The sequence below is a fragment of the Bicyclus anynana genome, chromosome 6 (genome assembly GCF_947172395.1).
Source record: "Bicyclus anynana chromosome 6, ilBicAnyn1.1, whole genome shotgun sequence".
Lineage (NCBI taxonomy): Eukaryota > Metazoa > Arthropoda > Insecta > Lepidoptera > Nymphalidae > Bicyclus > Bicyclus anynana.
The window spans coordinates 9,640,496-9,654,231 of record NC_069088.1 but is presented as its reverse complement, the minus strand read 5'-3'; the positions used below and the strand labels follow the sequence as shown (position 1 = coordinate 9,654,231).

General features: G+C 35.4%; 2 protein-coding genes across 9 annotated transcripts in view; one reads left to right on the top strand and one right to left on the bottom strand.

Moving 5' to 3' along the window:
* LOC112052196 (uncharacterized) overlaps positions 1–4,927 on the bottom strand; it is a 35,786-nt gene extending 30,859 nt beyond the window's left edge. The window contains exon 1 of one of the 2 annotated variants that reach the window (XM_024091186.2): positions 4,685–4,927. The gene's annotated coding sequence lies outside the window, so the exon portion shown is untranslated. Of the gene's footprint in view, positions 1–230; positions 547–4,684 lie in introns of those variants that run through there. The other variant, XM_024091185.2, reaches the window with a different exon arrangement.
* Positions 4,928–5,211: 284 nt separating this feature from the next.
* The window catches only part of LOC112052201 (probable WRKY transcription factor protein 1), a 25,021-nt gene continuing 16,496 nt past the window's right edge, over positions 5,212–13,736 (top strand). For 2 of the 7 annotated variants that reach the window (XM_024091192.2, XM_024091191.2), the window contains exons 1-11: positions 5,213–5,586; positions 6,005–6,110; positions 6,780–6,953; positions 7,698–7,795; positions 7,955–8,146; positions 8,821–8,970; positions 9,169–9,756; positions 10,390–10,545; positions 10,656–10,754; positions 11,208–11,411; positions 12,104–12,229. In XM_024091192.2, coding sequence (XP_023946960.1) covers positions 5,452–5,586; positions 6,005–6,110; positions 6,780–6,953; positions 7,698–7,795; positions 7,955–8,146; positions 8,821–8,970; positions 9,169–9,756; positions 10,390–10,545; positions 10,656–10,754; positions 11,208–11,411; positions 12,104–12,229 — 2,028 coding nt within the window. In that variant the 5' untranslated portion in view covers positions 5,213–5,451. Of the gene's footprint in view, positions 5,587–5,774; positions 5,911–6,004; positions 6,111–6,779; positions 6,954–7,697; positions 7,796–7,954; positions 8,147–8,820; positions 8,971–9,168; positions 9,757–10,389; positions 10,546–10,655; positions 10,755–11,207; positions 11,412–12,103; positions 12,230–13,736 lie in introns of those variants that run through there. The other 5 variants (XM_052882316.1, XM_052882317.1, XM_024091193.2 and 2 more) reach the window with 5 other exon arrangements.

Below are 13,736 nucleotides of genomic sequence, written 5' to 3'. Positions count from 1 at the left end.
TTTTAAAATATGAGTTTAAAGTGGATTATTTCTGCTATAAAATTTCGGGCGATACAGACACTGTATTTTATTAGCTTACTTAACAAGTTTCTCTAACTATTAATCGCAATCGGATCTCTGAATATATTGGCAGAGAAAACAAACTAAATTAAAATCCATAAAAAATCCTCAACGACGAAATTCATAACATATTACTTACGTTATTGAAAATAAGATTAAACATTACTTACACAAGTTAATTTAGATAAAATTCCTCAACCGTCATCAATTTTAAAATCAGCAATCACTGTTTATTTGACTTTTACACTCTGTTTCTCATGACATTTAAAAAAGTTATCATTATTTTAATCCGCGACACAACTGCAACTGTTCTAACACGTGCTATTAGAACCGTCCCGTATTGCAAAATCAGACGATGTAAATAAATACGCGCACAGAGAAAGTTGAACCACAGGATATATTATTTACACTCAATTATTCCTTTGGTAGGATTATAAAACGGCGAACATACGTCTTAGCTCGCATAAGTTTGCGACGCTAAGAAGTAAGAACTGCAAACGCATACCGCGCCGTCACGGTGTACAACTGGGACGCGTATTACGAGCTCGTTTCTCTTACTTTTTAGTTTTGCCTACTTCACAAATCGAGTCTTGTCCTGTTTCCTCTCATCTTTTAATTTAATCTGCGATATTACCATTTCGTAACTGTGGTTATTGTTCATCATATTTTGGAAATATTATGTATACCTTTTATTTACCTTTTATTCATTTTACATTCGCTACACCTAGTAATATATTTACGCTTCATCTTTTTCTCGGATCGTAACAATTATATTTTTCGTGACCTTGATTTTAAATATAAGAGTATTTATATAATGCATTACAATAACATTAATCAATGCATCGGAGTCTTGATTATTTGGGCCAACCTTTTTGACCACGACCCAGGATGATATTTCTCATATCGTTTTGACGTATACTGACTCTACGGTTTCCACCTGAATCGTAGAGTCACAAACCATACAAAACAAACAAAATCCGAAACAATTCAACAAAAACGTCAAGACGTTTATCAGAATTGTTTCGGATTTCGTTTGGTGAAAATGGGAACTCATCAAGTTTAAATTTTTACCTCGTAAGTAGAATTCAACAGATGGCTGTTTTTAAGTTCCAGGACTAATTCAGTTAACAATTCACAATCGATTCTTCCGGTTACGTTGATTTCAGTAAAAGTAGTGGCTTTTATTTTCTAACTGGTGGTAGAGTCACTACAAATAGTTACTTAAGGTTTCAAGTGTTTGTAAATTAGGTGTAGGTGTACTTGAAATAAAATATTTTTTTTTAATTTTAATTTAGAAACATTGCAGAATACGAATAGATATGGAAAAAATCATTATAAGATACTAAGGTACTTTTCTATAGTCAGAACTCTACGTAATGAATGGTGATATCAGCAAAATTAATGATGTCGCAGGCGTTCACAAGACCGCGGGCATCCATATTTGCTGAGAACAATGAGTGCGATAAAACACGTTCAATGAATGACTTATTAACACGGGAATAGCTCATACAGATACTAGATTGATTTATTTCTTTAATAAATGTATTATAATACCCTATTCAGGGTCTATCTTTTTCATGTGTGTTACTTATAAATAGAATTCACCTACAATATTAATGATAATAGACCACAATAGTTCTGCTTTTATCGTTGGCATGTTAGCAATATTCATAAACAGAACATAAAACGCAAAAAAAAAACGCTATAGTAAGTAAAATCGACTTCTAATGTCGTTGCCTCCTACTATTTAAATGTCTGTTAAAAATAGGTTAACTTCATATATGATTACGATTTATTCCAAGGAATCTGTGTGGAGAAAATCCACAAAATCGAAAAAAAGTCTTTGATTTTGCGGACTGTCTCCGCCACTTAAAGCCCACTTTTAATTCAATATCTTCAAATAACTCTGAAGCCTATTTGGCTTTTGCCCTAGCAAGAACACACAGGTAGGAAGGTAGGTAGACGTACCGATATTCCTCAATGAAAATCATTAACCTATATTTTATATGTTTATATGTTGTGTATATATTGTTTTTATATGTTTTTCGGTTGGGTTTTGGGTAAGGGTTTTTGAATATTCAAGTCATTATTTTGTATCGAATTTATTTCCATCAAAATGCCAGTAAAATTGTGTAAGCGGACAAATATGTGACTATCCGCCGTCTCGGCTATAGTTAACCAATTCAGGAGCAAATGGTAGTAAACAACCTACATGTTGTTGGATGAGGAGTAGAGAGGAATAACATTAACATAATTGGAGGTCGGCGGTGGCGGAACCGGTTTACTGCCTCGGGCTTGGCACTGGCATGACGTCATCGATGACATCATTTCCAAATCGATAAATTATATTACATATAATATGAATATCAAATAGTGAGTCTAAGTAGGTACTAGGTAGGTACCTACATTATTGATAAGAAACTATAGGAAGTGAAGGTAATTATTTAAACTTTAAAATGCTCTCTTATATAGCTTTGTATAATATCCGAGTGAAATATTTTTTTTGGATATGTCGCGGTTGTAAATAGAGTAAGCTGTATGTTCCGGCGCTTTAGATAGGTAGTCGAACTAGGGTTAGGGTACAATTAGGCAGGTAGCTACATTGATATAGTCAGAAGATTGTTTGTTTGCAATTATTTAGATCCCGCTGTCCGCTATAACATTCAAACGAGACCTGAGACCAATTATTGTATAGGACCTGCCTCGCTAGACGTTACTTTTCTGTCAAAGTATATGATCAACGATCTAATGCGATTATAGAAACTGTCTCTATAGTATTGATGTTAAATAGTTGTAATCGTGTTCGTCGGTTAAAGAGCTCCGTAAAAATACCTTTTGTGTAATTGAATTTTATAAAAAACGGGCGCAAACTTCTAGCTTAGTATAAGATATATACCAAATCTAAGCTCGTTTTCTTCAGAAAATGACAGACAATTTTGTTCGTGACTATGAGTGCGAAACAGGTCCTTCTATAATTGGGCTGAGAACGAGATCGATGTAGGAAACATAGCTCTTTTTTCTATTCAGATTTTGCCTGACTTTCCTATTGTCTTCTCGTGATAAGTGGTGATAGGTTTTGAAATCATATGGGAAAGGTATGTATTTTTTTTCTTATTGTGTAAGTGCCGTAGGCTCCTTAAGGGACATCCGCGGCGTCACCGGGGGGTTTGGGCGAGCGCAGAAGCATCGCCTGATGGGGCCGGATGTCCGAAGGCAGAAGCAGAGTAGATGGGCGGAACGACTCTCTAAGGGACTACTTATCTATTAATGTTTTGGACGAATATACTTAATCATCTCAAAGCTCGACAATGTTATCCAAATTAATGTACGTAATAGGTACCTAGCTATTTACATCAATGGAACTTTTTTCTTGAAAAGTTGATGAAATTATTTTAATAGGTAACTACTTAACTGTCAGTCGAAATTCCTGTATTTAGGTCGCGAGGCACGCCTTCGACCACCGCCCATGTCACCCCTTACGAAAAGCCACCCCAACTCTTCGAACTACGAAATGTTGTGAACCACACAGCTGTAACGCACTTTGTTGATAAAATCAATTTATAGCTACTCATTAGTAGGTTCCAACTGTTACATCCACGATCAATCCATCCAAGATTTAAAAGTGCCAGTATGCGGGTAGATGTAAAACTTGTTATTGTACTGTTTTAATACTTGTTTAATCTGTGCTAATGCATGTTTATACGGCAGAGACAGCGCTTTCCGGCATTTTACAGACGTGAAATACATAGAGTCCTTTTCATGAAAGAAGTCCCACGGCTAAAACCTGAACTAAAATTGACAGCGCCCTAATTTATATGATATTAAGACCGCCATTACCAAATTACAATGAGCGCCATTAAGAGATTAGCGCAGCGTCTGAAGGCCTTCTTATAATATAAACAACTAGCTGACGCCGCGCGATTTCTCTCGCGTGGTTCCTGTTCCCGTAGGAATACGGGGATAATATATAGCCTATAGCCTTCCTCGATAAGTGGGCTATCACACTAAAAGAATTATTCAAATCGGGCCAGTAGTTCCTGAGATTAGCGCGTTCAATCAAACAACCAAACAAACTCTTCAGCTTTATAATATTAGTATAGAATATTATGTCATACCTATGTGTATATACGAATGTTTGTCTTAGGGCGGGCGAAGTCGCGGGTATCTGATAGTATACTGTATATTCATATCATACGAAATAGGAATCCGTTATTCCGTATAATCACAATATACAAATGCCCTGGCATACACACACATGGCGTTATCGCGAAAACCTATTCGGGCTGTCCACCTATGAAGGTGTGTAGCCACTAGCCAAACGAATCGCTTTCGAGGAAGAAAATTTTAGGCTCTTCCTTCGCTCTGGCCGCCTTCGCAAATATTATTGCGATGTGGGCATACCCATCGAATATCAAAATAAAAATATGTATTTACAAACACTAGATCTATAATTATTGTACGTTTGATTTGCTTTCGGTCTAATGTTAGTTTCTAAAAATATTTTTGCCTAAATTATGTTTTATTATACTTATTATTATTATTATTAATAATAATAATAATATGTATTGTAGAAATTTAAATAAAAAAGTACTTAACAATTTACTATAATAAAATAAAATATTACCCAAAAAAGTTTAATAAGTCGCAGTCTTCGCTTTTCACTTTCACTTTCTTTAATAAATATTTTACAATGTGCACATTTTTATTTTTATCAAATATCGAGTTAAAGTTATAAAAAAACGAGTCTTAATACACGGGTGCTGCACGATAATGTACCGTAATAATCGTATTTTAAAATTGAAGAAACCTACACCACAAGAGACGTTGCCTTGCCATATAGCCTGGCATCTGGCACGGCGCGAAATGCCGAATTTCATTTGAAATTGAAATGTTGTTTTCGTTTGTTTCTGGATCGTATCATTTCTTAACCAAAGACAATATAAGCACTGTAGATTGTAGAAGGAAAATTATATTTTCTTCTCTTCTATATATGTGATAAACTAAAATTTTGGAGTAGAATAATTGTACTATTTTAAGGAAGTAAACATTTAAAAAAATATATAAATATTGGTTAAAAGTTTTCAATTTCGTTGCACGAGTAAGAACGCAGCCAAAATAAGGACTCTAAAATATGTTCCTTGCTAATGTCAATGTCAATTTGCGTCGACTGCTCTTGAAAGTTGAATCTCGAATTGACGATTTTTTCAAAAAGTAAAAATTACACCTTTGTAATATTTTCTCGATACACTTCCTAGTAACAGTGCTTTAATACTGCCGATGTTCCTTTTTTAGACTTAATTAAATCTTATTGTTTCACAAACCTGTGAAGAATGTTTTATTTATGGATTCGCATAAAATATTTTGCATAAAAATATAAAATCTGTGTGTATAATGGCCCCTGGCAATAAGGAGCGGCACCCTGGACGAACGGGTACCATACCGAAAACGAAAGTGAGGAACAATTGCAATGTACCACAAGAAGCCGTGACTCCAACAAGGCGAGATATGGCATCTAACTTGGTGACGGTAATGATAGTTCCATCAAAGTACTCAATCAGTATCTGCACTTGCCCAGACACCAGTGTATTCTGTTTTAAAATTGCTACTGGTCTGAGCGAACTGAAGTTTTTTCAGGACACATGTGGCTGTTATTTTTAGAAAATTCAGCGAGCCACCCATTGGATAGCTGCCAATATTATTTGTAATGGTTAACACGCTTATAACTTGCGAATTCTTTCTGTTCTATGTACTTATGTTAAAATAAAATCAGTCCCTAAATTAAGTAAATTTTATAATTCCACCTTGAATATCCATATGGGTGGATGTTTTTCTAAATTCAAACATAATAAGGTATCTTGTAGTGAATTATATGAAAATTGTAATCTAAAAAATGATACATGTGGTCTGCTAAATTGATGTGATTAAAAGAACCAAAATTTTTTAGACTTCTCTGGATTGGGTGCCAGTTTCAGAGTATAATACTAGATCTAATTGTAACCAGTCAAGAAAACAGACAAATAACACATCAGATCAAGAACTCACTGATTTAGGTAAGTTATACCAAAGTGCTATCTTTGGACACAAATTATTCTTGCAAATAAAAGACATTTCCTTGAATTTGTAACTCTTTATCAAAAGAAGTTGTAGCTCTTAGACACATTAAGTTAGTAATTTAATTTGGATAGCTCTTATGCTAAATTTCTAATACGAATATATTATAACGAAACAGTTCTAATGCTTTTTGCTTTGTTTTATCATATTTTCATAATTCATATTCATCATTATAGTTTTGCCAAATTTTTACATTTATTAATATTATAAAGGGCAAAGATTTAATTGTTTAAATTGAATAGACTCTGAAACTACTGGACCAATATGAAAAATTCTTTGGAAAGCTACATTACAAGGGAGTGCAACAAGACGAATATCTTAGCATCCATGGATTTACCACACGGTTCTTGGGTCCACCGTGTGGTAGAGAGACAAACGCTGATCAGAGCTATGGACTTCTGATTTGTCAGAAGTCCATGGCTCTAATCAGCGTTTGTAGGGTGTAGGATTAAAGAATTCTTTGACAATTGTTTAACTGTCCCCTTTTAGGCTTACATTGTTCTATTATGGGATATACTTTAACTGTATTCCCAGATGTCATACTTACCATATGAGTTCTGTCACAAAGAGCTTAAGTACTACTAAATTATTTAAATTGTTATTTCTAGATAATTCAGTTGCATACGAGAGTGGTTTTGGGAGGTTTGTTCCTGTGAGGCCTCAACCTCGAGCTCTGCCACTGACTGTACAAAATCGGGAGAACTTATCATCAGATCAACATGATGATGCCGCCTCTACGTCCTCACACACTTTGCATCCTTATGCACACCAAATGCAGAATGGTAATTTAATGAAATTATTTACAAATATTGTATTACCAAATTAATAAGTCTTAACCCTAAAAAATTACATTGAATTTTTTAATTATTATTGAAAAGATGCAGGCATTACTTAGCAGATGTTCTTCATAGAGAGTGAATTATTGATTTTGCTAATTGCTGAAAAAATTAATCCAAGTGATAATGTTACCCAGACCTTCCAAAAAATTATTTACATTTGTTTCATTCTTGAATGGAATTGTGTATGAAGTTGAACACTGTGTTCAGAGGCTTCAGTAATAGAGTGCAATATTGCTTAATTTTGTTGTTTATCATGAAAAAACTAAAAATAAATCAATTGTACCCTGTCAATGTTCATTCAAAGTGGCCACAATGTTTTCCAGTAGCTCTGATGCTATTGTTTGGATTATAAACATTGACCTCTTATAATAAAAGGATTCACAATCATGTAGAAAATTTCACTTACAAACTGGCCAATTTTGCTTTGACAGTTTTAGAATTATTGGTAAAGAAAATTATACCTAAAGGCCTTCAAATATAGTACAATATTCAGTTAAATCCCAAATTCAGAGCAAATTCAACCTCAAAGATTGAATTTAAGGTTGAATTTGCAAATGTGACTGCTTGAATTGAGTGCCAAGAAGTTGTGTTTGGCTCTCATTGAGTGGGGACGTTTTTTTGTTGTTGATTGTGCATCCTTTTTTTAATAGGAGATTGATGATTATAAAAGTATATTATTTATTTCAGGCCTAATTCCACATTCTAATCATGCAGCAGCTGCTGTTATGATAGTTAATCCCACAACACCTAATGCTGTTGCAGGGAATATGACTCAACAATTTAATGTAAGTGATAAGTTTTCAGCTAGTGAAACCATGGAAGTTTACACATTTAATATACAGAATTTTATTGCCTTGGTATTGTTAAAATTTTGCCTTGATGTGGGTGAAATGCAAGCACCTCAGATAGTTTTTTAGATTTTACTCATCTTAATGTTTTTTTAGGGTCCTAATCAAAATAGAAACAATTTGACGAGGAGTTTGAATTCAACTCGTAATACTTTTGAAGGAAATAACTCTAACAACAATAATACTACAATTGCAAATTCAAGATCTGGCACAAAATCTGTAAATTTAATGAACAATATGTATGACCAAGGACAGGGCAGTTTTAACAACATAAATGAGAATAATCAGGTAAGATGAACAAAACTAGACAAAATGCACAGTTGTAGAGATACATGTATGATTTTTCTAGGCAATTTTGGTTCATTGCCTCATTGTCAGTGGTTTGCCTATGATCATGATTTGTGGGGAATAGTTTTTACTAAGAACATATAACAAAGCATAAGTATACATGCCGTCGACAGGAAATGCTTTAAATTTTAGGTTCCTGGATTTAAATTCTGGATTTAAATCCATCATAAGTCTTCAAAAAATATCGTAAAACTCAGGCAACAATCTTAGATTGTCCCCATTGTGGAAAAACATTGTAGTAAACTTTTTTGATAAAGTAATGACTTCATTATTAAAGTAGAATTATCAAGTTATTTTTAGATATAAGTAAACTGCTGGGTGGTTAGGGTAGGTCTGGGCCGGGGATGGCCATTCCCTTTTTCAGTAGAATCCCAGAATTAGAAAGTTAATACATTGGCACAGTTGTGGTGATATACTCCAAATCTTCTGTCCAATTTCAAAGGAAATGGTCCTGTAGTCATTACAACAGGCTGAATATAAATTATGGCCGTTTTAAGAAAACAGGTCAAAGCACAGGAGCAATTTGTTATGTTAGACAACATAATAATCAATCACAATAATTGCAGTAACATGGAAACTTGTCCATATCAATTAACACCTAATAACTTGTTCAGGCTCACAGGGAGTCAGCTAGAGCTTTAGGAGAAGCGATTGTCGCTGCGTGCCCTGATGCAGCAGCTGTTGAACGTCGTCTTGGACAGATAAGGGAATATATAAGAGTCACGTCATCCCTTGTTGATACTATGAGGAATTCGGAGGATGAGGTAACTGGTTTCAATTTGTAATAATACTTTTTAAATATTTTGAAAACTCGTCACAAGAATAATAAGTTAGTTATGTATTGTTTAATTTAATTTGTGCAATCAATTGATGTATGACTTGTAAATACTAAAATATTGGGTACTGTGTGAAATAGTAGTGGAACCATTTAATATATAAATTAAAATAAAAATGTAATTTAGGCATTTATTAACCACACAAAAGAAGAATACGATGAACTGATAAAAATGGTAATGCAGTTGAAAGAGAGTGAAACAAAACTCGAGTCTATGTTAGTTCTAATGCAAACCAACAATGCTGAATCTCAAATTGAAAATATGCCACAACCAATATGCCATGACCAAGGAAACATTACTGGTGAATCAGAAAGTAATAATGATGTTACTTCTGATAAAGCAACAACTCAGGATAAATCTTGCAATATTAAGACCAGTAATGGTAAGAGTTCTACGAGCGTAAATCTAAAAAAGGTAACAAACATTGAAAATGAACATTTGAACAAAACTATAACAAATAGTAGAGCTAGTGATGAAAATCAAACGCACAATGAAACAGTCCCAGAAGGTGAAGACAATGTAGATGGAAGTGAGGGTGATAGAGTCGAAATTAAAGAAATAGAATCAGTAACTTGTGCTGAACCAGAGATAAAGAAAGATGATAAGGAACTTAATGACATGTTGCGAAAAAATATCATGGCGTGTGTGGAAAAAATTGCTATAATTGAAGAAATGAGAAATAAAACTAAAGATTCTAGCTGCAACAATGATCAGGTTTTGTTCTGTCAATGTATGCTGTGCAGTGTGTGAACTGTGAACTTAATTCTTACATAGATTTGCATAGCATGCCCTTATTAAATGTTAAATATGTAACCCTATCTAACTTTCTTTATGAAAAAACTGAATTGTGTTTAGGATACAAAAAAAATGTTTTAGTGTTTGCTTGAAATGTGTATGTTTTAGTATCTGTCAGTTTTAGAAAATAACCTCTGACTGCCCTGTCACTTCATTGTAGTTGTTTTTCAATTCTGTTGAATTCTGCTGTACCTATATCATTTGTTTTTTGACATTTCAGCTGCCACAAACATTTTTGTGTGCGATTTTAGAATCGAATAATTAAAAATCACAGTTAGGTAAAAATTCAGTTCAAATATATTAGTTATTTGGAATAAATAATTTATAAAAGCATAATTCAACTGTTGCATACTTTTTATAATCCTATTAAATATAAGTCTCAAACAATATTTTATGTTTTATTTGAAATAATCATCTTTTTTGTAAGAACTGTTTTCTATATTGAAACATTAAGGAGTGTCAGAATTCCACGGAATATAAAATAACTACTATAAATCTAACCATAAGTAATTTAGTTTAACAAGTGTACCATTAACTTAACGTCATTTTCAGCAAGACGTAGTTGTTAGGCCTGTGTCGGACCAAAGCAACGACTCCGCATACAGTGACAATGAACTCTGGCAAAATGAGATTAAAAACAAAATGGAATTGTCACAAGTTCGTCTCACTGCATTAAAACAACAACAAAAACGACTGCTCAAGTACCAAGTAGGTTTAGAATTCTTGTTCCTAATGCATATATTATATTTTCAACTAAGGGAATGAGCATTAAAAATACGCAGATATTATATAAATATAAATAAAATACAAAATTGCAGGCAGAAGCTAAACAACAACTAGAAGAATTAAACAAAGAGAGGGAATCACAAGAAATACATCATCCATCTACTTCACATGAACACTTTAATGGAATGCAGGTATTAATTTTCATATTATTCCTAAACATTAAAAACACAAATGAAGTGAAATGTACTACTGTGTAGTAAGGGTGAAACACTTCCTTCATCCTTATCTGTACTCCTGGCAATATGATGATGAAATTTCATGACGATTAGTTTTGTAATTAAAGCTTGAAAGCATTAGAATTATACCACCATTAAAAGATATTGGGCAGCGTTTTTTATGACTGTTTCTAGTTGACTTAACGTTTTCCTACATTTCCAACAAGTATCGTCTTATTTCAACCCATTCACACAAAACTTTAGCAAATTGTATACTAAAACCTTCCTCATGAATCTGTTGGTGAAAACCGCTTGAAAATTCGTTAAAAGTAGATTCAAGTTTATCGCGAACAAATACAGGCGCGATAGAGAACCATGTTTCGTTATATGTGTTATAGATTAAGTATATCTTATTTTTTCTTTTGTCAGAATATGACTCTGAGCGGGAATTACCACCAGCCGAACCGTTTGTATGGTGCAAACCAGATCGGTGTGGCGACAACACTGCCACAATCCGGTGACACACTGCCGGGGCAACAGCTCGCCAACAACGAGCACGCTCGCTCCACTCACTCCGTGCACAGCCAGGACGAGCGGTTCTCTCTGCGGGACGGCAACATAGCCAGCAGCGAGGTACTGCTGTCTTCCAACTAACTCCACTCGAACTGTATGCTGTGAACCAGATTGGGGTAGCGACCACACTGCCACCGCCCGGTTACACACTGCCGGGACAACAAAGAGTATGGGCGCTCCATTTACTCTGTGCACAGTCAGGACAAGCGGTTCTCAGTCTCACGATGGGACGACAGAAATCAGTATGGAAATTGGCTTGGAAGGAAAGCACCGTACCGCCATGGTTCGCTACGTTCATAATAATTTTTGTCTGACTCGTCATAAATGAAAAAGTTTGAGTAGTATGGTCATCACTATCAACCTATATTCGGCTCACTGTTCGAGTCTCCTATTTGAATGAGAGGGGTTAGGCCAATAGTCCACCACGCTGGCCCAATGTGTGTTGACAGACTTCACACATGCGGGGATGCAGTAAGTTCTCTGGTATGCAGGTTTCCTCACGATGTTTATCCTTCACCGTTTGAGACACGTGATATATAATTTCTTAAAATGCACACAACTGAAAAGTTGGAGGTACACGCCCCAGACCAGATTCGAACCCACCCATTAGAGGCAGAGGTCATATCTACTGGGATATCACCGCATAATGCAGTATGGTCATGAATAAATATTTTGTCAAGGTTATTTAATGAACAGGCTACAACAACGAAGTAGTTTTATTCTACCAATTTGATCAAGTATTCGATGTCAAGGAGGCGGCGGGCGGTGGCCGCGACAGCGAGGTGGAAGACGACGAGGGACTGGTGAACGAGCGCAGTCGCATGCTGCAGATGAAGCTGCGCGAGTTGCAGCTCAAGAAGCAGCATATGGAGACATTGGTACGTATCCCGCAGTATCACCGAAGTTACATCACGCTGTCCATGCTATAAGGATGATGACAGTTTCTCAAATCTATACTAATATTATAAATGCGAAAGTAAGTCTGCCTGTCACGGCTAAGCGGCTGAACTGATCAAGACGAGTTTTGGTATTATTATAAATGGAACCTTGGAGCAGAACATAAGCTACTTTTTAAACCTAACCCAAAAATAAAAAGAGACGGGATTAAAATAGGAGAGAATGTTTGTATGGAAAGTCGTCCATTTTCAGAGTTACAGGTTTAAATGTGATGTGATGTGATTAAAAAAAATTTAAAATTCAACCCTTATTACTATATAGTGAATTAAAAAAAAAATGATTTCCACGCAGATGAAATCGCAGGCGTCCGCTAGTTGTATATAAATTAATAGTAAAACAATTTTGTAGAACTAACAGGGTATTTGCGATCATTACTTTCGAGCTAATATAAGAGAATAAGAGAGGAGAGTGAGGTTACTCTAAATCAGTTTGGGTTTATGCCAGGACGGGGTACAACTGATGCAATTTTCGCTTTGCGTCAACTGTGTGAGAAATACAGGAATGCACAAAAGAATCTCCACATGGTGTTTGTTGACTTAGAGAAAGCGTATGACAGAGTACCCCGTGAGGTTGTATGGTGGGCTATGAACGTGAAGAAAATACCTGGGAAGTATGTTAGAATAGTGAAAGAAATGTATAGAGATGCATGCACGAGCATACGGTCAGAAGCTGGTGTTACTGACAAGTTCCAAGTGGAGGTGGGCTTTCACCAAGGATCGGCTTTAAGCCCCTATTTGTTTCTCCTAGTAATGGATGCTCTGACATCAGACATACAGGAAGAAGCACCTTGGTGTATGCTGTTCGCCGATGATCTTGTACTTGTCGGAGAAAACGCATCTGAGGTACAGAGCAGACTGGGAAAATGGCAGGAGAAATTGGAAAGTGTTGGTCTACGAATCAGTCAAACGAAAACTGAATACTTATTCTTGGACTTTGGCGGTACATCTCAATCTTCCAAAATTGCCTTAAATGATGTAACCCTACCAGCTTGCTCCGATTTTCGGTACCTCGGGTCGCTTTTTCAAAACGATGGCAATGTGGACCGAGACGTAAAAAGTAGAATGAATGCGGGATGGATGAAATGGCGACAGGTCTCAGGTGTACTATGTGACCCGCGAATGCCTCTTAGACTTAAGGGTAAAATTACGGTTGTAAGACCGGTCGTGCTGTATGGATCAGAATGTTGGGCGGTGAAAGGGATGGATAGTAAACGAATGCATGTGAACGAAATGCGTATGTTGAGATGGATGTGTGGTGTGACAAGAATAGATAAAATAAGGAATGAGTATATAAGAGGAAGTCTGAAGGTGGCGCCAGTGACAGAAAAATTGAGGAGTAGAAGGTTAGCTTGGTATGGACATGTAATGCGTAGAGAGGAAAGTCATATTACTAGAAAAATGTTGAATGTGCGAGTGGAAGGTCATAAGA